At 37.9% G+C, this 26983-nt stretch overlaps 1 protein-coding gene across 3 annotated transcripts in view; it reads right to left on the bottom strand.

Annotated features, from left to right (window-relative positions):
- The window catches only part of MBTD1 (mbt domain containing 1), a 53462-nt gene extending 26495 nt beyond the window's left edge, over positions 1–26967 (bottom strand). The window contains exons 1-11 of one of the 3 annotated variants that reach the window (XM_081936887.1): positions 26659–26967; positions 21626–21827; positions 20205–20344; positions 16571–16685; positions 15849–15934; positions 7252–7369; positions 6641–6775; positions 6266–6354; positions 4396–4630; positions 4100–4155; positions 2011–2115 (exon numbers count right to left, since the gene is read on the bottom strand). In XM_081936887.1, the coding sequence (XP_081793013.1) occupies positions 2011–2115; positions 4100–4155; positions 4396–4630; positions 6266–6354; positions 6641–6775; positions 7252–7369; positions 15849–15934; positions 16571–16685; positions 20205–20344; positions 21626–21827; positions 26659–26679 (1302 nt within the window). In that variant the 5' untranslated portion in view covers positions 26680–26967. Of the gene's footprint in view, positions 1–2010; positions 2116–4099; positions 4156–4395; positions 4631–6265; positions 6355–6640; positions 6776–7251; positions 7370–15848; positions 15935–16570; positions 16686–20204; positions 20345–21625; positions 21828–25982; positions 26080–26658 lie in introns of those variants that run through there. The other 2 variants (XM_081936888.1, XM_081936889.1) reach the window with 2 other exon arrangements.
- Positions 26968–26983: the final 16 nt, after the last annotated feature.

Here is a 26983-nt window from a genome sequence, read left to right as displayed (position 1 = left end):
TGACAGCTGCAGGGGGCGAGGGGGTGGCAGCGGCAAAGACAGGCTTTCCTCCCTCCCCACCTGAGCAGACTACTTGCACAGCTCCAGCCCACAGCTCTGATGAGGATCCATGGGCTGGAGTGCCTGGTTGGCTCGGGCACCCCAGAAGAGCAGCAGCTGCAGCCCCAGGGGGAAGCTTGGAGCAATCGGGGAGCCCCCACAGCTGCTCCCATGTCAGCGACCCAGGCCCTCGGTGGCATCTTTATGAGGGTAGCTGCCTCCCTGCCAGCAGCTCCTCCAGCGTCCCGGCTGGAAGCAGCAGTGCAAGAGTCACCGTTACCAGGGGTGAAGGGGTGGCAGTGGCGAGAACGGGCGACCACCACCTCTTCGCCCCTTCTGCTTCCAACCGGGATGCTGGCAGAAGAGCTGCTGACGAGGAGGCGAGCTACTCACATAAAGACGCCACCAAGGGTACCAGGGGCGAAGGGGTGGCAATGGCGAGGATGCTGAAGCGCAACAGCCACTGTTGGGGAAGGGACAAAGGGGTGGCAGTCGCCCATTCTCGCTACCCCTTCGCCCCTGGTAACGGCGACTGTTGTGCTGCTGCTTCCAGCTGGGATGCTGGAGAAGCTGCTGGCAGGGGAGGAGAGCTACTTGCATAAAGATGCCGAGGGCCTGGCAGAATATATCCCGGCTGGAAGCAGCAGGGCTCCAGACCGCAGATCCTCATCAGAGCCACGGGCTGGAGCCGTGCAAGTAGCCCGCTCGGGTGAGGAGGACGGGAAGCCCTTGCCTGTCCTTGCCACCGCAGCCCCCTAGCCCTCGGCAGCTGTCACAGTGCTGCTTTTGGCTGGGATGCTGGAGCAGCCAGAAGAAGGAGAAGCCGCCGTGGGGGAGGTGTGCGAGGCAGACACCAATTGCAAATACTTCTGGTGCACCTGATGAAACAGGTGGAATAACTACTGGGACCTGAGGCAGCAGTGGCATGGACGTAGGCAACATGCCCGGCAGAGGCAGCGGCGGCAACAGCATTGTAGGGGGCAGAGGATAATGCCCAGGGGTTGCCCCATAACCCAGGTCGGGAACATGGAGCCAGGAAATGGGTCTTCCAGGGGGTCGGCTGGCCAAAGAAACAAAGTCTGTGTATTGTGTGGGGGATCACGAGGCTTGGGGCCTGGCCACCCAAGAGGAGCACTTTCCTCTGTTGCCTCTGAAGGCGGCAGGCGCGGCTGCTGTGGATGTAAAGTGGAAGGTGTGGGGTCCATTCCCTCCAAAACGGCCATTATATTCCTCCCTGCGCTCCGTCTCCCGGGCAGGCGGAACAAGAGCCCAGGGCCAAGCCCATTGGCCACAGCCTCCATTTCCAAGAGCAGGCTGTTCAGTCGCCCCCAGTGCAGTCCGGGAGACAGCAAAGAGCCTTGGGAGGGTGGGGGAGGCTGTTTTTGCCCTCCCCAAGCTCCTTGAAGCCTCTGGAGCCTGGGGAGGGTGAAAAATGGGTCTATCACAGGCCAAAGGGGGGGGGGTCATGTGCGCATGCGCAAGGCGGGGTTGCGCACATAGCATTATGTGTATGGCACGCCCGCGTACGAACCCCTTGCGCTCCCCCCGCTTTTGTCACGGGAGCCCAAAAAGGTTCGCCATCGCTGATCTTTAGTGTTGCATTCTTATGAGCTCCTTTTAATGCACATGGAAATTAATGTAATATTAGGTAGAATTTAGAACAAGTGTGTCCCACTTGAGGCTCACAGGCTACATGCAGCCCTAAACTGCTAGTAATGTGGCCCCATATGATCATAAAAGTTTATTATTATGTGATTTATATACATTTATTATATATTTTATATGCTGCCCAAGACAATTCCTCTTCACACAATGTAACCCAGACAAGCCAGAAGGTTGGACACCCGTGATTTAGAATATTAAATAAACAATTATTTAAATACATATTTCCCTATGAACATAGAGGGAAAAATGGCCCTAATAGCTGCCTTCAGCTCACATTCCTCTACAAGGTAAGTTAATTATCTTTACCTTTCTAATTGTTGCCACACATATAGCAGAAAGATTTAATGGATCTATGGCTTCCAATTTCATCCCTTCTTTGAACCATTCTCCACTGGACTCAGCTTCTTTTACCTAAAAAAACACCCATAGTACACATTGATATGCGGCAAACAATAAACAAAAAACCCAGACCAAAACAGCTGTTAAGGCATTATTTTCTATGCAGAGCATTCAGTCTTTCTGTATTTATTTTATGCATGTATTTTAGATGCATCATTTTCACTCGGATGCAAATTCATTTCTCTCTTTTTATTTATTCTATTTTATTGTAGTAAACACTTAAAAACACAATCAAGAAAAAAGAGAATTAGAACAGAAAAAATAAGCAGCATAAAATGTTAAAATAGCATTAGATTAATGCTACATATTAAAGTACCTTGCATTTTCAGAACATCATTCAGATTGAGTCAATATGCAATAAATAACAATATCCATAATGTGAATCATAGTAGAGAGAATCAATCTATTTAATCTAAGAGTTCTATCCTTACTTAGTAATTCAAACAAAGGCCTAGGTATTAAAGCCTTGGGTTAAAAGAAATAGAGAGTTCAAATGCAACACATGTCTCTAAATAGAATTATAATGCATAGATGGTTTCCAAGTTGAATTAAATTCTGTATCAGACTTATTTTTGAAATACTGCATGAAATTATTATTTTTTGACAATGATGCATATTCCCACAATTTAATTCGTCATTCTACAGTACTCATTATATGTGATTTTTTTTCCCAAAGTCACAGGATGAAAAGAATCTGTCAGGACCCAGTTTGGGATGGACTTTTCAGTCAGCTTCTTTGAGAGTGTGGAAGGGTTGACTGCTTGATTGATTTCAGTCCACCCTGGCAGGAGGGTGGGGGTGGGGACTGCCTCCGTGTAACAGTCCTGCTCTCAAAGAGGGTAGTTGGAAAAGTTCACAGCACAGTCCCAGAGAGAGTTTTAGTCCAGGGTGTTTGAAGCATGGAGCACTTGGAGCCCGGCTGGCTCCAAATGCTCCATGCCAAAATCCCTTTTGCCAGACTTTTCCACCAGCATCTTTGAGAGTGCAGGGGCTGCCTGTCAGATAGATTTCACCTCTGTGAAGCAACCCTGTTGTTCTCAAAGATGCCGGTTCTAAAAAGCTTTCTCCCCTTTCAGAAAAATTGCATTTGCTGACAAGCCAGCAAAAAGAATCTTTCCAAAATGGGCAGGAAAGCCTTTCTCTCATTTTAAAAAGATTACATTTGCTAGCCAGCTAGAAAACCAAAGACAGCATTTTCTGGTATTTTTATAGCCCTTCTCCCTTTTCAAAAGATTGTATTCTGAATACAATTGTATTGTATACAAAAGATTGTATTGTATTCTCTAGCCAAAAAAACTTGGTGAATGCCGTGTTTCTAAAGGCTGGAAAGGCTAGTCCTGAGATGGGAGGGGAACAGCATGGCTTCAGGGTCGGAGTTTCATTTCTCCAGCCCAGTGCAAAAATTCTTTTTTTACTCATGGAGGGCAGCTGCTTGACCTCTTTCTGTTTAATACCACATGCCGTCGCTTAATGATCACACTTGGGAGAGCCAAGCAATCATGTGCCTCACTTAATGAGCATCAGGACTTGCAATTATAATAGGCAGGCTCCATTATGATCATAAGACAAGGACTACCTGTACTGAAGCAAGGGTTGATAAATGTGGGCTAATTCTTTTTCTATATTTATCCCATCCTGTTTTTATGGCATTGAGCCAAAGGTATTTATGTAAACTACCTTAGAGTCCCTTTCCCTCAACAGAGGCAGTGTAGCCATTAACATGATCTGTAATCCAATCTGTAATCCACGTTAGAGATTTAGTTTCCTAATGTAGTTTGAATTTGGAACTGCAATCCTGCTCATTCATTAAAGTGTTGTAAAATCTGAAGCTTCAAGTTACTTGCCTTTGCCACTTGTTTAATACTTTGTCTTCAAATCTTATTGGACTAATCATTTGAAATATTCAGTGCTGATAAACCATACTTATTAAATTCTTACATTTTCTAAAATTAAAAATTTCTTCAATATAAATACAATTTCTTCTAAAATATCGTACCTTAGCAAATAAATGTGAGGATGCATCAATTTGACCATCTTGTTTCTTGATTATATCTTTGAAGAGAAAGGAAAAATTAAAGCTGTCTCCTCCTCTACATGAAAAGCATCTCCTAAAAGTATTATTAGTCAAAAATATAACCGAGAAAAACAAAGTGGAACATTCTGAATGTTGATGTTAAGTATTAATGCAATAGCATATTTGTGACAGAGAATGGTGTTACAATATAATTTTAAATGCCTTTAGCTAAAAAAAACAAATGCTGTTCACGGTTTCATTGCTACATCCTAACTTACCAGATCTTTTGAATCGATGTCCTATACTCCGAGACCAACCAATAGGATGAATGAGTGGGCTGTACATATGGCACCAGAAGTCATCTGTTTTGTCCTCACTTTCTTCATACACTAATCTTAACCTGCCTCCAATTACGCTGTCAACAATTGCTACCCGTGTTCGGCAGAGGTGTGTTTTATCGACAACTTCTACTCTCATAGCAGGCTTGAAAGGATACTGCATACTTTCAGATACCTTGAAACAAGTAATTGTGCAGCATTAATGTATGTGTACCCACAAATATTTATTATTCAAAATATTATCCGCAAAGGTCTGTATATATTAAAACTAGTTTTCAGAGAATACAAGTAGCAGAATTCCAAATGTCAATACCATCTTATAGTGTGTGTGTGTGTTGATGGACGGACAGACAGACTGATCAGGGGTGTCAAACTCACGGCGTTGTCATGTGATGTATTGGGACTTTTCTCCCCTTTGCTAAACCGGGCATGGGCGTTGCCAGCATGTGACACATCTGACCTGTAGGCCAGGAGTAGTTTGACAAGTGTGTGTGTGTGTGTGTGTGTGTGTGTGTGAGAGAGAGAGAGAGAGAGAGAGTGAGTTGGGGGGGGGGAGAAATTCAATCGGAATATTTAGAAGAAGGTATTGACAAGGAGTTTTCAGAGTCTGATAACAATCTTTTATTCAGACAATCAAGCAGTATTTCTTAAGCTTTTTGCTTAAGACCTCTTCCCATCTTTAAAAATTATGGAGGATGCCAAAAGTAGTTTTTGTTTACATGCATTATATTTATTAAAATTTACCGTATTAAAAACTTATGCGTTTATAGAACATTGAATTATGTAAAAAGAAATATTAAACCTATTCGATATGAACAGAAATATTTTTCATGAAAAACTTTTTAACATACAACATAAATTTTAACAAATATAAGAGTATTTTTTGTTAAATTTTTGGAATCTTCAATATTTGACATAGTTCTGATTTTGCAGACTACTGTGAAGGTTTTAAGGGATTCCCAGAGACCCTTGGACCATACCAGGCAATTCTAATTACTGCCTTTTCATGACTTACCTCTCAGGTTCTCAATCAGTTTATTAAATGAAATTTTTTTTCATATTTTTCATATTTTTCGGACTATAAGACTCACCGGATTATAAGACGCACCATGATTTTGAATAGGTAAATTAAAAAGAAACACAAACTTTTTGCACTCTGTAGGCTTCCCAAACCCTTTGCAACCCTCTTTTTTTGCAAACAAACAAACAAAAAGGCATGCAGAGCTATGGGAGGATTGTAGAGTGGGGGGCTGGGGGGGGACAACCAGTTTTTTGCTAATTTTCCCTCCCCAGCCCCCAGTAGCACTTTGCAAGCCTCCCAAGCCCTCTGCACATCTATTTTTTTGCAAAGGGGGCAGTTTTTGGGTAGGCCAAAAATGCTGTATTTAGTGTATAAGACGTACCCAGATTTTCTTTTTTGGGGAGGGGGGAGATGAGTCTTATACTCCAAAAAATACAATAACTTTTTCCAATATTAATCAAGTAGAAATCAGAATAATTTTTTCTTTGCCTTTTCAAATACTTGAAAACAGTATTACTGGTCAAGTTATAGAAGCTTTGAGTTTTGAGTTGCATGCTATGGCTGTTTTTAACAGGTTAGTTTTTAGTTAAAACACTAGCTTCAGATTTCAATGTATGCGATGAGAAAGAGAGATACATACTTCCTTGGCTTTAGTCTTAAGGGCTGTTTTCTGGCTTGCAAAAATCCCTCATGTAGGCTCAAGGAAGACTCCCCAAACTGATGTAATTATTAATATTAATACTAGTGGGAATATTAGCAAATTTCCCACACAGTTTTAGTCATTCTCACCTTCTGAGAGAAGTCAGGAGGAAGAGTTTTGGCACCGGTGAGTCTTTTTACCAGAAAAGCTTTCCAATTTGTATATTTGTGTTGAATGGCTGTCAAGAAAAAAAACATGCATCAGTTATTTAAACTTTGAATTAACAGACTCTGAATGAGAATCAACAAGTTTAATGGTAATCCAAATATATTATTTATTGGGAAAATGTACAAAAGGTTTTGACAATCAAAAGTAACTCAAACATCTTAATACATAATATATAGTGCTCACAACAGGATAGGCATTCCTCAATAACAAATAAAAAATATTGTCTTAACACAATCACAGTCAGCACAGAGAGAACGAGATGAAAAGTTCAAAATATTACTGCTATATGTACATACATCGTGGTGGAACTAGAGGTTTCCCACTGGTTGCACACCAACCAACTGGATGGATATCAGGTCCACAGATGTTACACCAGAAGTCAAGACTTGAATCTCCTTCAAAGCCTTCATACCTTAATAAAGCATTGTAACCTGAAACAGAGGTTGTGTTTAAGGGCTCGTTTTGGAGGAATACATCTGCGATATTAATCAAGGCTATCGGGAGGTGGAGGTTCCAATTCTGGCCCCCAATTCCTTAAACCAATCTTGAGTATCAGTACTAAAAACGTGAATATAAATGGTGTGCACACATACTCCAGTAACAATTTTAAGCTAATCATGCACCATTCTAATAAGTTCAACAGTTGCAATTATGGTCCATCAGTCTCTAAAGAATAATACAGATTATAATTAATGTTCATAATTCAATATGCCACAAGCAATTCTTTACAGTTTCTATCATCAAAACTGACTGGCTATTCCTAAGGGATATGCCTCACTAAACAATGTAACAATTAAGCCATTTAATGCTGAGGATTTCTATTTCTGAGAAACCTTTCAAAGAAATAATTCTTCAATCATGTCTAAGCAATTATAATTTAAAATACACGATTATAAAAATTAATAACCTGCTAATTTCAAAATCCCAGCAATCCAGAAGACTTTGGCAGGTAAGCTGCAATCTGTGTTAGGGACTTCCACACGCACACCTTCTGAGATATCACCCCAGCATGTCCCCATAGGTGCCTGCAATGTCAATCAGAAAAATAAAAGTCACATCACAGATAAACATGTGACAATACACACAATTTTGAAAACATACTAGCAGCAATATATTAAAGCTTACCTTTTTTAAAAGACAATATAGAATCATTCTTCCCTTCCCCCATTCCTTGTGACAAAGAATACTTATTTTTTAATATGCCTCACATTTATATGGTTTAAGCATGAAGGAAAATCATAATGATTATTACAAAAATAAAAAGAAATCCATCCAGAGTCAAATGCAGCAAAGAATATGGGACCAAATCAGAAATCAGCATTTTTATAGATTCAAGCAATGAAGGACTGAAGAAATATGTAATTTTTATATGCACAAATAATATTTTTGTTTTTCTAGCACTACCCCAATTACTTTAAAGTGCATATTGGGAATATGTATGCATGTATGTATATCAGCCAAATTAAAACCTTTTCTCATTTTTTTTATTAACACATTTGAAAAGTTACAAGAAATAAAATAATTGTAGTTGAGGTACCCCTATTGCAAATTATTGCAAAGTACCTTTGTTTGCAGAAAGATGAGCACTTGACATAAGAGCAATTAAAAGAGTACATCTAAATTTTGGAAAAAAGAAAGTATGTTTGCTCACACACTTAGGTTTTCAGTGAACAAGGTTCTTTTGTTTGGCCAATTTCTTTGCTGGTGTGGTATACTTCCTTAACTGGAAATCTGGCAGTGACTCAAGAACCAAAACAATCTGAAACAACGGTGGTCATTGATCCCAGTGGGATTTACTTCTACATGAGAATTATACAGCTGTGCCAGAAGATACAGATCAAGTAAAATGTGGATAAAAGTATAATGTTTATGTAATGAATTACTGGTTTCAAAATTTTGCAGGAATTTGACATCTAACATTAGAGAGTTGATTAAGAATCCTCAAGGGGGAAATCAAATTCAGTGGGTTCTTAATGGGAAAATATATGAGAGGTACTATGTAAAGTTAGATCTTAATATTATTTGATAGTTTCTAAAGTATTTATCCTCTGACTGCTTAAAAGTGCATTCTATTTTAGATGCTCCAATTTTAGACAAGGTGACAAAAAGAATAAAATATAGAAGATGAACTAGGAACCATTCTATGAAATTTTGTTAAATATGTAAAGTATTATGGAGGTTCCCAAACAGGATACTACTAATGTTCCTGACAGTGACAATAACAATAAAAGCAGCATTCAGGTAAGTTTCAAGACAACAGCTTCAGGCAGATTGAATACTGCAAAATAATTGCCTCATAATCATATTTCTTAAGAAATCCTATACTAAATCCCAACCCCTAAGAAGCGCATAGAAGCATCTGCTCTTTTACAAATGATGTTTCCATACTCCTGGTTTATTGCAGTGGTGTCAAATTGTGAGGTAAACTGTTATGCAAATATCCACTCAACAGAGTTTCTGGCAGATCAATCTTCTCATTTAGTAGTCTATCTGCTTCAGGAAAAGCTCAGCAAAGACAGATTTAATTCAGAAAACCAACTCAGAAGTCTTACTACAGTAACATAATCTTAAACAAGGGATATGTTACAAGAAACATACATATTCAAAATTTCCAAAATTCCAACAACTTTAATTTCCAATCTTACTATTAGTATTTTCACTAGGCCTGTTTCAATCAAGAGATCCTATACACTAAATTAATGCTGTTCTTTCTTAAACATATGGACTAGAGCAGTCTATAGTTTATTTCTGTTCAAAAGTGATATAAAATTGAATTCATGCATATATGTGTAGTAAAGCCAGTAGAAGTAGCTATCCAATGGACTGAGGTTTCTCATCCAATTGGTTCAGAGTCCTGTAGGGAATTATAGTCATTTTTATACTCTGTCCAATTCATGACCAAAGTTTGAGGCACCAGATTTCAAAGGTGTGGATTGGTATAGGGGTAACCGCAGAAAGTTAAACTTGTCCTTGTCTGTGTAAAAATAGTGGTTCAGCTAGTTCCTCCTACACCAATCCATATGGCTCTCAGTTCTGAAGAAGAAAGCCATAATGGGTATGGATCTCGTGGCCTTGAAATGATGGTATACAGTATTTTTAGTATACTGTTTTCTCCTGAACACAATGTTTACTAGCAGAACCATAAGTGTACAGAGAAGAACAAGTTTACCTTCCAGACTCATGATGAAGACATCCGCCTCGGGCTCCTTCCCAATAAAAGGAAGGTCTGCCTGGCCACCACTTTGATCCAGCGCACACTCTGGAGGAATTATCTGTGAGGGACAGCCGCCTTCCCTGCAAGGTAAGTTGCAATCAGGAAGGTCTTGATGGGTGAGGTCCAGATTCATGTAATGGGCTCCCCTATCCAAAAAAAGGCTGACCACATAGTATCAGAATAGGAAAGCTAAGTATTACTGTAAACTGCTCAGCTTAATAAAAAAATACCTGGTGGGCTCTGGAATTTCAGGAACTAATACATCTTTCATATAAAATTTTCACTTAAAAGACCAAATGAGGTATAAGTGATAACTGGTCATATTTTGCAAATACATTACCCACAACTTTCACAAGGGTGGGTCAGACAACAAGACAGGAAGATTTGAGACCAGTCATTATATCTCACAAGAGTGTTGTTAGAGTGCTGAAAAAGAATGCTATATGCTATCTGGAACTTTGGGAGGAATGATAGAATTTAATTAATAAATAAAACTGGAGGCATGTGTATAACATGGCTTTAAAAAAATAGTCTCTCCTTTCTTTTCAATAAGTGAGCAATTGATAGTTGCTAATTGGATTCAAGTTGAAAAAGTATACATTTCTTGTACAAAAAAAAAACACCCTTGAATTTTAAAAAGGGAAATATCCAGCAAACCAATGCCATCAATAGTTAGCTACTGAAAAGATAAGAGGTTGTTTCCTTTAACATTACCATTTTATTAATAACTTGAAAATGAAAGCAATGTATAATGTTTTCCAAGGCACACATATTCAGAAACGAATGTTATGAGTAACTCCCAATTAAAAATCAACTGATTAAAAAAGTAGTTCAAATAATAGTAAGAGCAACACTCATTGTGTGTTTATTGTACCCTTATTGAGCATACCATATACGTAAACACAGTAAGGCCAAAGTGTTAAGTAAAGTTGGCAAAGTTTTCGCTAATAGTGTACTAAAGAAACTAGATCATTTAGTCTAGACCACCTTCTAGAGTCCATTTAGACACTAGACCCGTGATGGCGAATCTATGGCACACGTGCCACAGGTGGCACATGGAGCCATTTGTTAGGGCAGGGCAGGCATTGCTCTGTCACCTCCAGCGCGCATGCTAGCCAGCTGACTTCAGCCTTCTTTTTTGGACATTTTTCACCTTTGGGAAGCTACCCTGAAGCCTCCGGAGGGTGAAAAACGGCCCTATGGGCAATCTGGGAACAGACTTCTGGTTTGTGCATTGGTCCGTTTTTCGTTACCGTTCCCGAACTTCCAGGCTGAAGCCTCCAAAGGGCCTCCGGGGGGGGACTGTTTTCGCCCTCCCCAGGCTCCTATAAAGCCTCTGGAGCCTGGGGAGGGTGAAAAAGCGCACCAAAGGTGTGGGGGAGGGCTGGTCGCATTCATAGCATTATGGGTGTGGGCATGTCTGTGCACAACCCCGCTGTGCTCTCCCTGCTTTTGGCAAGCGATCCAAAAAAGGTTAGCCATCACTGGACTAGACCATTTAGACTAGACCCGGGATGGCGAACCTATGGCATGCGTGCCACAGATGGCACACGGAGCCATTTGTCAGGGCATGCGAGGCGTTGCCCTGCCAGCTGGCAGCTGAGTTCAGCCTTTTTTAAAGCCATTTTCCGCCCTCCCCAGGATCTAGAGGCTTTATAGGAGCCTGGGGAGGGCGAAAAGAGTCCCCCCCCACTCCCCCAGGAGGCTTCAGGAGCTTCCCTGAAGCTCAAAAAAACGGCCCTATGGGAAAACCGGAAGTTCGGGAACAGACTTCCGGTTTGCTAGTAGAGTCGGTTTAAGCCCTCCGGAGGCTTCAGGGAAGCCACCTGAAGGTCCCTGAAGCCTCCTGAGGGCTTCCGGGGGTGTGAGGGAGGCTGTTTTCGCCCTCCCCAGGCTCCTATAAAGCCTCTGGATCCTGGGGATGGTAAAAAAAAAAAAGGGAGGGAGCACCTCTCATGCGCGCATGCGCTCTGGAGGGGGTCTTACATTGCATTATGGGTGCAGCATGCCCGCGCACAACCCCCCTGCGCTCCCCCCCTTATGGCACGCGAGCCAAAAAAGGTTCGCCATCGCTGGATTAGACTATAACTGGGCTGCAGAAATATGGACAATGATTACACTGCTGCCATCTAGTGATGGCATTTTGTAACCCAGATATGTTAGTCCTAAGACAATTTGATGTCTATAGGTTTTTTTTCATTTGAAAATTTGAAAAAATATTCTACAACAAAAAATAGTTTTTGTTCCAAATCCAATAAACATTCCATTTAATGGACTTTTTAGAAGGAGAAATTAAATTTTAGCATTCATTAAAATCTAAACACACAAAATTTCCATCAAACACCACATTTAAACAATTTAACAAATACCCCATGATTGAAGGCCAGACAAAAAAATTGTCCATTATATCAGAAGTCCACTAAACCAAGTTCTGTTAAACTAAAGGTTTATTGCACTATTCTGCAAGAAGAGAACAAGAATCAGATATCTAAGATGGATGATTCTATTACGGTTAGTGATGAAATCTGTATTTAGTATTATGCAATAAAGTTAAGCCTGGTGAAAGCACCAGATATAAAAGAGAGTCTTGATAGGTTTTTAAAACAACTGATCTATTTTCTTCCAAACTGCAGGGTTAAAGAAGCAATAAAAAGAAAAATCTGCAATCCTTTGTGGAACATCTAAAGCAGCATATTACTACACATTATACACATCACTGTTCAATAGCCAGAAATAAAATGATATGCTGGAAGTGGCTGTTTCAACCTGATTCATACACAGATGGTCCCACAAACAATGACTAAAACACACTAAATGGTAAATGTTAATGGTAAAAGTATTCAAATAATAAGCATATAGGAAATGAAATTGTCTCGAAATGGATTATGTGCCATCAAGTCGTTTTCAACTCTTAGTGAATACAGTCTCAAAATACTCTTACAAATGCTCAATTCTGGATGCATAGTTATATTGTATCTAAGTCCATTTTAAATTAGTTACCAATAAAGCTTATCTATATTACTTATGCAAAAGTCATTCATTTTACTAGTTAAATATTTATTCACACTGATAATGTTATTTATGTATCTTTCCTGTAGAAAACATTTTTAAACTAAACCATTTTAAATTTAAAACATGCCATTTGTAGTACCAAATGCCATGTCTAAAATATGAAACAGCTATATTAAGTGATTTGAAAATATTTTCAGTCAAAAATTGAAATGCCAAACATCTGTTTGGTAGTGATTGACATCGGAATAAACTGCAAAGTATATAGTGAAGGGACATGCATAGTACACAAATAGAAATAATGATATTCTCCTGACTTACGCAGAGACTATTTTGAAGTTACTCTTGTTAATTTAGTTAATTTTAACTGCCTACCGTTTACTGCTGCTTTGAAATTTTTCTGCCCAGTTTACTTTATTTGCTTTGCCAGTTACTTTTTAACATCAAACAAAATGACTGAAAAGTGAAAGGGTTAGCACTGGTTCCTGAAGTGATTTATGAAGTAATAGCCCTTCTCCAAACATGGGTGGCAGGAATAAATTTTAACAAAGGAATATTATGCCGTGTAAGGGTCATTATTTTATAGTGCATTAAATTCTGTGAGCTTTGCATCAATTTTATAATGTTTTTATTCTAAAAACACAGGTAATTTATTTTGAATCCCTACTATCATCAAGTTATGTTAAGTATAACTGCAAACTAGTGAAACAAAAACCAATAAACTTTACCAAAGAAAATTTCAGAAACAACATTTAAAATTATGGTAAGAATATTTTTAACAGAAGCCCCTAATTGTTAACATAAATGAGAAGGAATGGAAAGTTTCCCTTCCATCTTCGATTGAGGTGTGGATCGCCAGCCCTTCCCAGAAGCATATCTCTTGATAAGAAATAAAACCCGGTAACATGTTCTAATGAAAACAAACTTTAATATGAAAAATAAAATAAAACAAAACCTTACTATCTAAATTAATTACATCTCTGCAAACAATTAACGCAGTGACAATAAAAAATACAAATAAAGGAGAAAATACATTCAATATAAATATCTGGTGCATTTACCCATGCTATCTGTTCTAATGGGGAAAGAACACTCCAGATTCCTTCATTGAAATGAAATTATCTTCTGGGATCCTGGAGTTTTGCCTTATGTGGTGGCCCCTGGCCTTTGGAACGATTTTCCAAGGCTGCACTTTCCTAAAAGGTGCTAACTACAAGTTAGGTCAGCTCTGCAACTTGGATTTATTAACACTGGACAACAAAGATTTTGCTTCCTGAATGCTTTTGGATATATCTTATAGATTGTTGGCTGCTAATAACTTGTAATTTACCCTGTTTTTACACAATGGCAATGTATAGTACCTGTTGGTTATGTAGCACATATGAATGAACATACAAAAACATGGAACTATTGTTGAAACAAGTCCTGTACCCAAAGTACAACTGGAATATCTGTGGAGATGTAAAACTAGACTGGACAACCATTTGATTGGAATAGTATAAAGCTCCTGCCTGGAACAGTAGATTGGATTAGAACACGGGTGTCAAACTCAATAGCATCACATGATGTATTGTGATGTATCATGACAGTTTTTTGTCTTTGCAGAGCCAGGGCAGGCATGGCCTGCACGTGATGCATCTGGCCCGCAGGCCGCCAGTTTGACACTCCTGGAATAAAAGATCTCTGAGGTCCCTTTCAGTCCTATGATTCTATGTTCTAATAGCTCTGATCTTTGGAATGCAGCTTGGATATACTTTTCTTGTTTCTGAAAACTCTTTTTCAAGATCCTACTATATGGTCTGTTACAGAAGAAAAATACAGAAAAATATAGCTGATAGTAGGGCTATACACAGACCATATACATATTTACTCTACATCCCACCCTCTTTAACAGATGTTATTACTAAGGACATTCCATAGGATAATTACATTTCAATTTTTAAAGATTTGAATTATAGCTGAAAATCAAAGCTAACTAGTCAGAAAGACAGTCATTCTGTCTGTTGCAGAGGCCACACTGGTTACTTTGGTTGCAGGAAACTTTCATGACACATGCATGACAAAGCAAACTGACACAAGGAGACAGAATATGGTACCAGGTGACATCAACAAACTAATGCAAGGGCAAAACGTCTTAATTGCCAGGTTCTGATCATGCTTCCTTAATAAAGAGTGAGACTGCATTAAATCACAAGTACTGTTATTTTATCTACTTTCACTTGTTACCTGTTAACAACTTCTCACCTAGCAGCCACAGTGTATTACAAGAATGAGGTGATGAGCTGTTAGAAGGTAAAAATATCACACAGAAATGTGTGTGCGCGTGTATTTTCAGGTGCCATTCCATACCTTAAAACTGCCTGCATGGTTTGTTTTGTTTCTGGTCAAACTAGCCCTGTATGCTGTGCAAAGGAAACATTGAAGTCTTATATCTGTAAGCTGAAGGAACACCAATGCTGAACAAGCTTCTCATTAATTGAAAACTCATTTTGATTCAGCAGAGGCAACTATCTTTAATTCCCTCCTTCCCTACTATTCTAGCCATATGTCTAATCCTTCAAAGACACTTCATAGGATATTTCCAAAACCAATAATTTCTCTACTGCTGACAGGAGACACTCTAAATCCAACCATTACATTTTTAAAGGGACCACTTAAATTAACTCCAAAAGCAACTTTACTGGATGGATCAGCCAAGTACCTACTAAAAACAAGTTTATTCTTAATCCCCATTAATGGAAAATAACTACTTTAAAATTATGCAGTCTATAAACACGCCTTACTAATGAGAGAGTAACTTACTGTAACTTGTTCCTTCTTGCAAAATCAACCTGAAAAACATGCTTGTTCTAAACTCCACCTGCTTCTGAGGAAAAATGTAAAGCTCTGTTTTGTACATAAGGGGACTACAAAAAATTGAAGGAAACTCAGCACTAAAGCTACCTAGGATCAAGTACACAGGATTTTAAGCATTGCCTCTAAAACGTCTTCAAAAAATTGTCACTGAAATTATGATAGCCACTACATAAATTGAACAGCAGAGCACTTATTTATATTTGAAGATTGCAATTTAGATTAAGGAAATTTGGGCTGCAATTTAATTTAGACTATCAACTTCAGTTAGGGGAAAGTCCACATTTCCTGTATATTTAATATTATGATAATATTTAATTCTGTACATATCTAAGACATAGGTTAAAAGGAACGCTTGAACAGTGGGTTGTTATCTTTTTGATTATTCCTTAATGAAAATAATGGTAAATTAAAAACAATATACTTACATGTTTAAAACAATTCACAGGAGCTGCTGTGAAGCTATTGCTATTGATATAGTTGCCCCAACTGAAACCTTCCACTGGAACAGATGCTAGAATAAGAATTATGGCATTTAGCAACAATAATAAGCAAGGTACAAAATGTATTACATTAAAGGAGCACAGAAGCATTGGTCTTTTATTGCTTTTACTATACATAAGTAATATATATTTATTTTCAATCTGTTAGAAAAATTACAGAATGGCAGCATTGGGGGTAATTCTTCCAAATCTGTCTGAAAAGTCAGGGTGTGCTGAGGAATATGGTGGGTTACATAAGAGATTCTCCATCAAAGTAACTTATCTGATCAAAGAAATATAGTCATCTGATATATGATGCACAACAGTGACCAACACGAATGCAGGCATATTGCCAAGGTATATAGGATAGATATTAGATCAGGACAGATACATTTCTGTAAGTTCTTCTCCCAATCTATTTGGTGAAAATGCTTTTCCAACCCTTGATGTAGCTAAAAGGCCAATAATAAAGCCAACTACTCAAGGTTATTTTCTGCCGGATATTTTAGCCAAGGCTAAGATAAGGAATTTTAGCATGTTTCCTTCAATTTCCTGGAATATACTGTATATTTTTAATCTAATCAATCTTTAGAAGGCTTTCCCTCCATTACAAAAAAGGAAAATGTTACCCCTAATTGTTACTTGATGATGGTTAATAACAATTTTACCTGTTTTAGTCTTTGACTGGTTCTGTACCGTTGCTTGGTATTGAGCATACGCAGCTAATTTAGCAACTAAAGGTTGTTTTTGTAACACTTTAGCTTTCTTAGTTGGAGGTTTTCCCTGAAACAACAAGAGCTAAATAAGGTTCTTTTCAAAAACGCAACACAAACTTTGGAAGCAGTGATTCTACAGATTAAAGCAAACACTTTTGTTTTCCAATTTTATTTGTTATCAATTTATAGCAATGAAAATGTATGACAAAAAAATTGAGAGAAAAATATTTACATTCAGAGATAAATTACTTAAACAGTATCCCATATTTCCAGGATGTGTCAATTTGCCTTTCCAAACCATCTGCAAAAGAATTTAGCAACTGCTATTTTGATATTAATTTAGATTTTTTTAAAAATGTAACAAATAACAGTTTTGCCATGCCAAAGTGGGAATATCATTTGAAGAAAATACAGGGAATTTTTCACATGCTTCAAGACTGATAAATGCAATGTTGTTTAAGAATTGGGTAAATAAATGCCACTTTGCTTCTTGAAGATAATGTACTAATTATTCCTACAATTTCAGTCAATGGTGCTATTTTCCTGGACCACTAGTCTTGTCCTGGGTGCAACAAACCCAGAGAGAAGGGAGAGAATCAAAAGATGCTACCAATTTATGGGATGGAGAGGGATCAGGTCATTAATGTACAGCTGTGAGGGTTGACTGATATTCTTTTCCCACATTAAAAAGTCTTCAGTTGTAATGTTGATTTCCCTTCTGATCTAGCTGCATGATTAATTAGTATCAGTTCCATCCAGAATAAAGATTCAGATGAGAACAAAAATGAACTTTCCTGATGTTTCACATCTAACAATTATAGTTGAAAATACATTGGAATTATCTGTACTAGTGCAATAGGCTTATGACAGTCAAAATCATTTTACATTCTTCTTCCTAGAGTACTATACTAAACATGCTGTTAAAATTAGTTGTACTGTTTAGAGATAATCTCAACATAGACATTCTCATTACTTTTTATTGAAATCCATAAAAGATATTTGGATAACTGAACAGTAAAGCAATTTTCTCATTCACTTGCCAAGGAGCAGACATTGAACTAGCAATTAGACTCCTCCAAGCTGAATCACCCATACACTGAATGAACACACTGATATGCATATCACATTTCTTGCAATCATTGTAATACAAACACAGTATTTGTCAGAAGGGGATATGTAAGAAAACTTGCAGAAATTAATCACACTAGTTTGCTGCTAAATTGTAAAATGAAAAGGTTAACCTTCAATATTATGCCCACCTATTTAGAAGTAAATCTAATTGAATTTATTGGAACTTATTTGTATAAGCATGCAGATAGGCAAACAGAACATATTTGTTCTCTTTGGTATAACTAAATTTATATGTTCTCTTTGTTTAGATTCATAGTTTATGCAAAACCATGACATACATTTGGATGCAACATTGAAACTCTGCCACAATGGGCTAAATAAATTCCAATATAGCATTGGATAAATGAGGAAGTTAGATCCAAACTAGCTACATTTATTCAGGACATATTTTGAAGGTAAGTAACTAAATTAAAATACTAAGAGTTTTATTTTAACACAATGCTTTGGAGGATCAGAAATAACTTCTATGTGCATATCCTTCTTCCAGTTCAGCAAGATTACACAAACCTAAATCTTGTCATGGCAAATGCTGACTTTGGAATTCAGGAAATGTTCAGTTAGGTATTACATGCAAAGAGGCTAAGAAATGCAGAGACATTCTTTAGTCTAAATCAGAGTTTGTGAGCTTAGAGAAAATCACTTTTAAATACGTCAATACTGAAAAATAATTCCACTGGTAACATTTTTAGGAAACAGACTGAAAACCTGAAGTATTTTTTTTAAAATCAGTAGCGTAGTGATGTTATGTAGTTACGTAGTGCAGGTTTACAGAGTGCTTGCACATTTATGTAGTGGAACATCGCCCATGGAGCTAGGAATACTGTAAAAAAGATATCAGATTCCTAAATAGGGAGGAGATCACTTATACCCTGATCCCTTATACGAGGCTCCTATTGAAGATCCTCTGGAAGCTTCAACTAATCCAGAATGCAATGGCATGGGGCAGTGATGGGCATGCCTCTGAAAGCCCAGGTAATACCTTTGCTTTGCAAGCTATGCTGGTTGCCAGTTTGCTTCCAGGCATCAGCTCAAGGTGCTGGTCATTACCTATAAAACCCTAATTAGCCCAGGCCTGGTTACTTAAGAGACTGGCTGTCTCCCATAGTATCTGCTCAGCCAATTTAATGTAGTAGGGTTTGCACACTACATTAGTTCCTTTGATTAAACAATGCTGTATATCAGGGGTGTCAAACTCGCATCATCATGGAAGCATCATGTGACATATCGGGACTTTCCCCCTCCCCCTTTACTAAACCAGGCAGGGGTATGGCCAGTGTGTGACACATCCAGCCCATGGGCTGTGAGTTTGATAGCCCTGCTGTATATTGTGACCCTAGAAACAAAAGCTGTCCTCTAGAATCAGGTTCCTCTATGGACGAGTTTTATCCTGTTGTTTTGAAAGGCCCTGAAGATCTGGCTCTATATTCAGGCCATTAGCAAGAGCGACTGAAGCCTTTTTTGGATTGTATGGGCCGATTTCTTTTTCATTCCTGTATGTTTTTTGCCATCTTTTGTTCTTGGTTTTGTTTGTTTTTACTTGTAAACTCCCCAGAGTAATCGAGAGGTATATAATTATTATAAATCACCTAAGAGGTTTAAAAAGAAAAATGTTGATATAAAATTAACGGATGATGAAACGTTCATATAATAATGAAGAGGAAAATCTATTGTGATGTCAGAGGACTATTAAGAGTTGCTGATCAGTGAGATGGGTGGCATAGAAATTTAATAATAAATACATAAATTACTATAACTCTTACAGGTACTTACAAATCGTGTTCTAGGTATTCACCCTGAGCTGAGATGCTGAGGGCCACCCCTCCCCCTCTCCACGAGACAAAAGAAACAGTGGCCAGAAGGCCTACTTCTCCAGGGCAGCCCTCTTTACTATGAAATAACATGTCTCATTAAGTACAAGGAAAGGACCTTTTTTTTGCCTTTCAAAAGGCAATTAAAACCATGCTTTTGCTATGGGTAGTGGATCTCGCTATTATATATACATTTAAATTCCTTATTAATGTTTTTTTACAAGTTCTATTATAAACTCCACTGAGAGTTATGTAAACTTTATATAAAGAAACAAACAACTAGCCTTTATGTTATGGTATGTTTTTGACAAGATGCAGTGATGGCCAAAGGATTGTGCATTACAAAGAAGGATTCAGCAACCCCTCCAGGAGTCTGCCTCTCTACAGCTGCTCAGAATCACTGTATACAATTGAATTCAGTACTTATGGATGAAGTAAGAAAGTTCACGTGTTTGTACCTTCCATGTGATTTTTACAGGTGGTCTTCTGATGGCTACAGCTGGAAACCGTGCTTGATTTAGACCTCTTTTTTAATTTTATTTTTTTTATATTTCTATTACAATTAAAATCCATTGTTGTTATATATTAATCTGAACCATATGTTATAACACTTCATATAGTAAAGGTAATAAAATTTGTGACTGTACCGTTACCTGAAGTCTGGCCAGAATGCTGGCCTTCTTAGAGTTCGATGAGTAGCTTCTTGAGCAGGAAACACTGCAGAAACGCTTGGTCTTGGAGTAAAAGGCATCTCTGACACCAACCATCCCGCACATTTCACAGGTAGCTAATGAGAAAAAAACGATACAGTGTGTTAAACGTAGGTTCACTCTGCAGTTCACATAGATGGTAGTACTATATCATGCACATAAACATACCCTTTCCTTCAAGATTTGTATTAAGCATTAATTTGTGTATTTGTTATCACTTTCCTGACTTTTACTACTTTCCTTGTGGACTTTAGAGTCAGATAGTTATATTTCCGTTTGGGATTAGACAATTATTTGCAAACCAACATTTTCAAACATTCAGATATTTTTGAACTTTTCAGATGTTATTTCTTGCAATGTAAGCAGTTTTGTAATTTGCCTGTCTTGCTTACAGTATTGTTATGGCGTTTTCCTGAATTTACTGTGAAAACTAGTTTAAGCAGTGAAACAACATATGGCACTGATTAAACAACTACTGTACTTTTATTCAGTTTGTGTGGCTGTCCATTTCATCTAAGTAACAGTATGCACAGTGCATTTCGTGAGCATCTATCAGTCACTGTCTCATTTATGGCATTTATGTCCTGCTTATTAAAGCAGCAAAATAGACAATTTTTAAACAGCCTTTCTACGGGAAGTAAACCATAATGTTAAAAATTAAATTTGATAGACATTATACAGTACTTTATCTCATAAAGACAGAAGTAATATTTAGTTACGACACTTGAATATAAAATAATAGAAGAGTTTACTCTGCCGTGAAATTATGCCTTGCTGTTTAAAAGGTTGGTCACCTCATCCCACACCTTTTAATAATGTTTTTCATAATGTAATGTATTTAATAATGTTAATTTCCGTTTTTTCCAAACGTAGATCAAAGCTAGCCTATCTTCCCATCAGGCTTAGTGTATTTGTATATATTCATTCACAAAGGAAAATAAAATCTGGACCGAGCTTGGTAAAATAAAATAAAAAACATTTATGGTCCTGAATTTCTTCATAAGGACTACTATGGCTTCTGTTAACATTTTCAACTTGAATCCATCTTCCCATGTCCAGATAAAGCAATAATATATCAGAATTATTCTAATAACAAACAAAGCCTAAATGTTGTATAAAAATAAATGTGTGTACATTTAGCAGTGCATATGTATAATATTGCAAATATTTTGATAGTAATTTAATGGTAACAAGGAATATTCTAGCATTAACAAATTTATCCTTTTTGTGTAAGACATACACAAAACCCACAATCTTTGGTTTCTGATCAAAATAAGAAGAATGAACCTCAAGGCAGTGCTGTTAATAATCTGCTTGACTGAACCCTCCATTGAAAAAGCTATTGTACTTGCACTCACCCATGCCAGATTTGCCATCTGGGTAAGTGTAAACCTGCCCATTGTTCTTGATTATTGGGAGATTGGAAGGTAAGGGAGGAACCTCCTCTTCACTTTCATCAGAACTGGAGCTACTACTTGTATCCTCACTGCAGCTATCATAGCCATCGAACATCCCGAATGAATCACGTCTCTTCCTTTCTGACCTTGAAGGATGTTCAGTCTAAAATGAAAAAAAGCAGAAACTATTGAGGTATCTGAATAAAAAGATGTGGACAAAATATTGCAACAATTTAGCAAGCTAATATTAAACACATATGCAACTTCCTCTTTTAAACGTCACTGTCTATATATACACAATCTCAATCACTGAAGCAAGACATTATTTGGACGGGAGAAACTTGTGACACTGCAAATATTGTTCAGCTATAGTTTCCATCTTTATTCACTGGGCTTATTGGCATTTGGAATTTAGTTTAGGAATAGGAATTACATTTTAGCAATCCTAGAAAGCTACACATTCCCCTCACCAAGAGTTATAAGAACAACTAAAATGTTGCAAAAATTATATTGAGGAAAAGAATCCACAATGTGGTTAAAACAAATTTTGTGTATGGGCTTTAACCCAAGGAAAATATTCTGAACATGAAAAATTGCTATTTTATTATTGATATCCTTTCTTCTACTGCAGATCTCAAAAGAAAGTAACAAAGGGCTTTGTTATAAATAAAGGTATATAAACTACTGCATCCATTTAATATACTATATGGAAAGCCAAGTTCCCTGGGCCTGGTTCCATATTCTCTAATCATCTCTTCTACAAAATATTATAGAGAGGTTAATGAATCAAATTAGGTAAACTCTATAATGTGGCTGTGGGAGAAAATAAGTTCATGAAAATTGGAAGAGCGATGAAATTTGTTTCCTGATATTCATGGATTCCTTTTTATTTAACTCCCAAATATGAAAAAACCCCATGTAATTCAAGAGTTTCTGATCCTTGTTACATATTTAGGGAGCTGAAAAGGCTTCTTGAGGGAGGAGGGCTGCTTGTGCTAGTCATTCTGCCTCTTACTTTAAAAGATTTCAATTAATTCCTTTCCTTCAGGTCAGAAAATCAGTCACACTTGAAGTCATATGACAAAACTCCACAAGTTACCACCTCACTAAATGTGCCTAAAATGCCTTCTTTTCCACCATTTTCCAGATGGCTTTTAAAACAAAATTCTCTATTGCCACTAGAAATCGAGAAATACCAATTCCCAAAAAGTTATCGGATATATTTTTCACAATCTCTACGGTTCTGATTCTGCTAATCACGAAATCACCAGCTTCTGAAATGTTTCTCTTTCAGAGAGTTTAAACTACTTTCATAAAGTTGACAATTTGCCATAGAAACATCGCCATGGCAACTGACAGAATGAAACATGCAAGTATCATAAAACTTAAAAACCTGCATGAATGTGGCTTCTATGCATCAATAGAATTATTCAGAAATACTTTTTTTTAGGAAAATTCATTCCAGATATTTCATATATCAAAACAGCGCAAAATGATATCTTACGTATAGAAATAAAAGGATATTTAGAGTTACATCCAATAATATCCACCACTGAAGGAATGGTATCCACACATAAAATGAAATTGCTTTTGTACTTCTCCATATCATATTCACATTTGAGCTAATTGGATGGGAACTTTGAAAGATTAACAGAGAGGCATAGTGAAAATAATAACTAGCAAATTCCATTAGTGAAGCACTGAATGAAATTGTTTTACAGATAGGAAAACTGGACCAGGAAGATCAGTTTTTCACAAAACTAAGAACATTTCTTTTCCACACTTCTGTCTAAATTCAATTTGAATAAACTAACGCTTTTGGAGCCCAAAATTTCATGAGTTAGAGTCAAGATTTCATGAGTTAGATTTTGCTCCTGAAACAGCTGCAATAGAAATAGAATAGCTGCAACAGAAATCCTTCATCCAAATATTGATTACACTATAAAATACATTCTACATAATCACTCCAATTGTTACATGTAAATAAATACTGAACAGCTTTGGGACATGCTAGGGCCGCTCTTGTAATATTCCATACATCTGCTCCCCCTGCAGTCATTCAGTGGTACCTTTTGAAAGTGACCATTTGATACTGTTCTGCATAAAATTGGGGGAAAAAATATTGCTAATGGGAAACATAGTACAATTTCATGTTCCCTCTTGCCTTATCTTGAATAACGCTCTTTCAGATCACTTGAACATCTATAAATATGAAAAAAAATGGGTAGATTGTTCTATTTTTAAATAATCATAAAAGGAATGCATTTGGGGGAAGGGCACCTAAAACAAGAACTAAATTAGTCTTGAACTAAATAACTGATCACTTAACATCAACAAGGCATTATTTGAACACTGATAAAATAATCTGTTACTATGAAGAGTAACCATTATGTGTTTACTATTGATTTCAAAGATCCTAATCCTGGAATTACTGAGACTTTATTCTATGATAGACATTTGCAGAATAGTCTCTTACAAATTTTCTGAATAAAAGATAAAAATCAGCTTTACAGAGAATACTATCCTCTTACTAATTTCAATAAAATAAAATTTAATAAATATTTGTAATAAACATATATACATTATTCTATTTTCTCCATAGTAATAAAGTAGAAAAATCTTTAAGTTTTAAACTGAGTTGTGGGGAAGAGATGAAATAAAAGATTTGCTGCTTCATTCATAGCCTTATCATGAAAAGATGGGGGACAGAATTTATTTCATATTGCAGGACTAGTTTTTGTGCTTTGTTTTTAAATTTCCCTTTGGTGGTATAAAGAAATTTTCCGTGGCCAACCCTAGGCTAAGAGTCTAGATTTGGGCAGTTTTAAGTAGACAGAGCAGTGAGTAGGAATTTTCATCCTACAGGTGCAAGATCTGTCCCTACCAAAATAATGAATATGTCATTCACCACATAATGCCTATTTCTTAAACAGAAAAATAATCATAGCTTGTCCTTTATCATAACTCTTTATTATAACAATGCAGTAGTTTAATTCTCACTGGTCTTCATTTGCATGCTGGTTTATTAGTGTAACATTGAACTATGCTCTTTTACAGACTTACAACTTTATTTATCATCAAATATAAGCTATGCTTTAGATCAGAATATCCTAATTGGTATGTTGCACATTCTAACTAAATTCAGCCTCTAAAATAAGAAACATACTTTGTTTTGGCTTAAAATGATAAACAAACTATGCCTAAAAGACATTGACTTAGCATTGCATTTAGATAACCACTATCAAAGACTTTTACTATGTCCTTTAATCAATGAAACTTTTTTACAACTTCTGAAAAATCTAAATCCATTACAAACATCTATGGAGTTTATAGAATATAAATCTATATTTTATTCATAACAATTTATATTAATCAGTTAAGTATCCTCAGGGCATTTATAATTGGAAAATGTTGATAAATTGTGTTTCAGAAAAGTTAATTTCCCATTAATTTCTTATTGAGGAAGACAATTTCCAAGACAAAGTTCCTCATGAAATATTTTGAAATACTATGACAACAACACAGAAGGGTCTTTGAAAGAGAAACAGATAAGCTTATAAACTCTTAGACCATTTTGATTAAGAAAAGGCATAACTGAACAGTTTACACATTCAAGTGGTAAATAAGCTTATACTGAGCACTTAGTGAAAAAGCAAACTAGCTGAAGAAAGCGAGAAACAAATGTAATTTAATGTTAGCAAAACCAAAGCTACATTTGATCCAGGTAAAAGAAATTATACTTTTATGTAGTTTCTACATTTTTCTACTTATCTTAGAGAAATCTGTTTTGATATATTATATCTTGTATGATGAATATGTCAAGGTACTTTATATACAGCCATACACTAAATTCAGCATTGAATTGAAATTAGCAAATAAAATTCAGGAAAACCCATTTTGCTCTCAAAAAGCTCCAAATTTAAGACACAATGAAAAGTAGCATATGGCCAACATACAACCTATGCTTATTTGTCCATTTCCTTCTAATGTCCCATATTTATATTTAAAAAGCAATGTATCGAAGTTTGGGTCATTTTAATCTAGTTGTAGATGAACCTAGGCCTTCCTCATTCACTTAGTTTGAAAGTTAAAAAAAAACTGAATTCGTCCTCCTAAATTTTAGGTTTAGGTTTTTCTTTTTCCCTAAGAGCCACATTATGGAGAGTATTACTATCCACAAATTGTGACATGCAAATTATTTTGCATTCTCTGGGTATCACTTTCGGTTTTCCCACACCACAGGCACCACCAACCAAGCACAGGAAAAAATGCAACCAGCTGTTATTTGTCTAGCACTGTGTACACACACACAACACACACACAACACTTCCTTACGACCTCCTCCTTCAGCCACTTCCTCCTCTCTGGAACCACTTTTTCTGACCCTAAGGTTGCTGCTCCTGTGTAGCTACATCCCCAAAAGAAAGGAACTGCTTCTGCTCCGTTCAGGACACGAGAGGGGGAAGAGAGAAAAAACCAAACCCTCCAAGTGATCAACCTCCTGGGGGCATTTGCACGGCCCACAGGGGTTTGTTTGGTTGTTTCCTTCCCTGCCTTCGGAGAGGAATAGGTCCCCTGCCCGCCCACAAGGCTGCTTCTCCAGGCGGTTCAACATTGTGCAAACCCGGAACACCCAGGCTTGGAAAGGCTGCACCGCCACAAGGCTTTTAGGAGCCGAACCCGCGCGGGAGAAGGGAAGGGAAGAAGGGAAGCCAAAGAAAGGAACCCTTGAGCAGGGCTTAAAAGACTTTGCACAGGCTGGGGGGGAGCAGGGAAGAGCCCCCCCCCAGCCGCCTGTAGGGAGGGTTGACCAGGTTCCTTCCCCGCTCTTGGGTCCCGGGGGTTGGGGGGGGGGCGTTTGGTGGAAAGAGCCGCTGCTGCCCTGTCAGTCCCGAGCCCGGGACGGGGTAATTGCCCTCTCCTCCCAACGGCCGGACCTCCTCCGCCGCGCTGCCCGCCTCGGCCGGGGGCTTTGCGGGGAGAGGACTACTCACCAGATCCTTTGTGTTTTCCATCAGGCCCTCATGGGCAGGGGATGCCTCCTCCGGCCGTCCCCGCTCTCCACCCCCCGCCCGCCCCCTCGGCTCAGCCCCCTCCCCTTCCCGAGGGGCAGGGCCAGGGTGGAGGAAGGAGACCGCTCAGCCGTCCCACTCCTGCCAGGGGGAACCCGGGCAGCGAGAGAAAAAACAGTCCGCTCGGCAGCTCCAGAATATCAACAACATTAGCATAAACCAGGGCTGCGCGCCTGCGCAGAGCGGCCCCCCTCCACGGCGCGCCCTCATTGGCTGCCCCGCTTGTTTTTGGGTCGTCCTTCCCTTC

The sequence above is a fragment of the Natrix helvetica genome, assembly GCF_964273705.1.
Source record: "Natrix helvetica genome assembly, chromosome: 1".
Taxonomy (NCBI): Eukaryota; Metazoa; Chordata; class Lepidosauria; order Squamata; family Natricidae; genus Natrix; species Natrix helvetica.
Note: the sequence above shows the minus strand (reverse complement) of the source record. Positions and strands in the feature narration are given on the sequence as shown.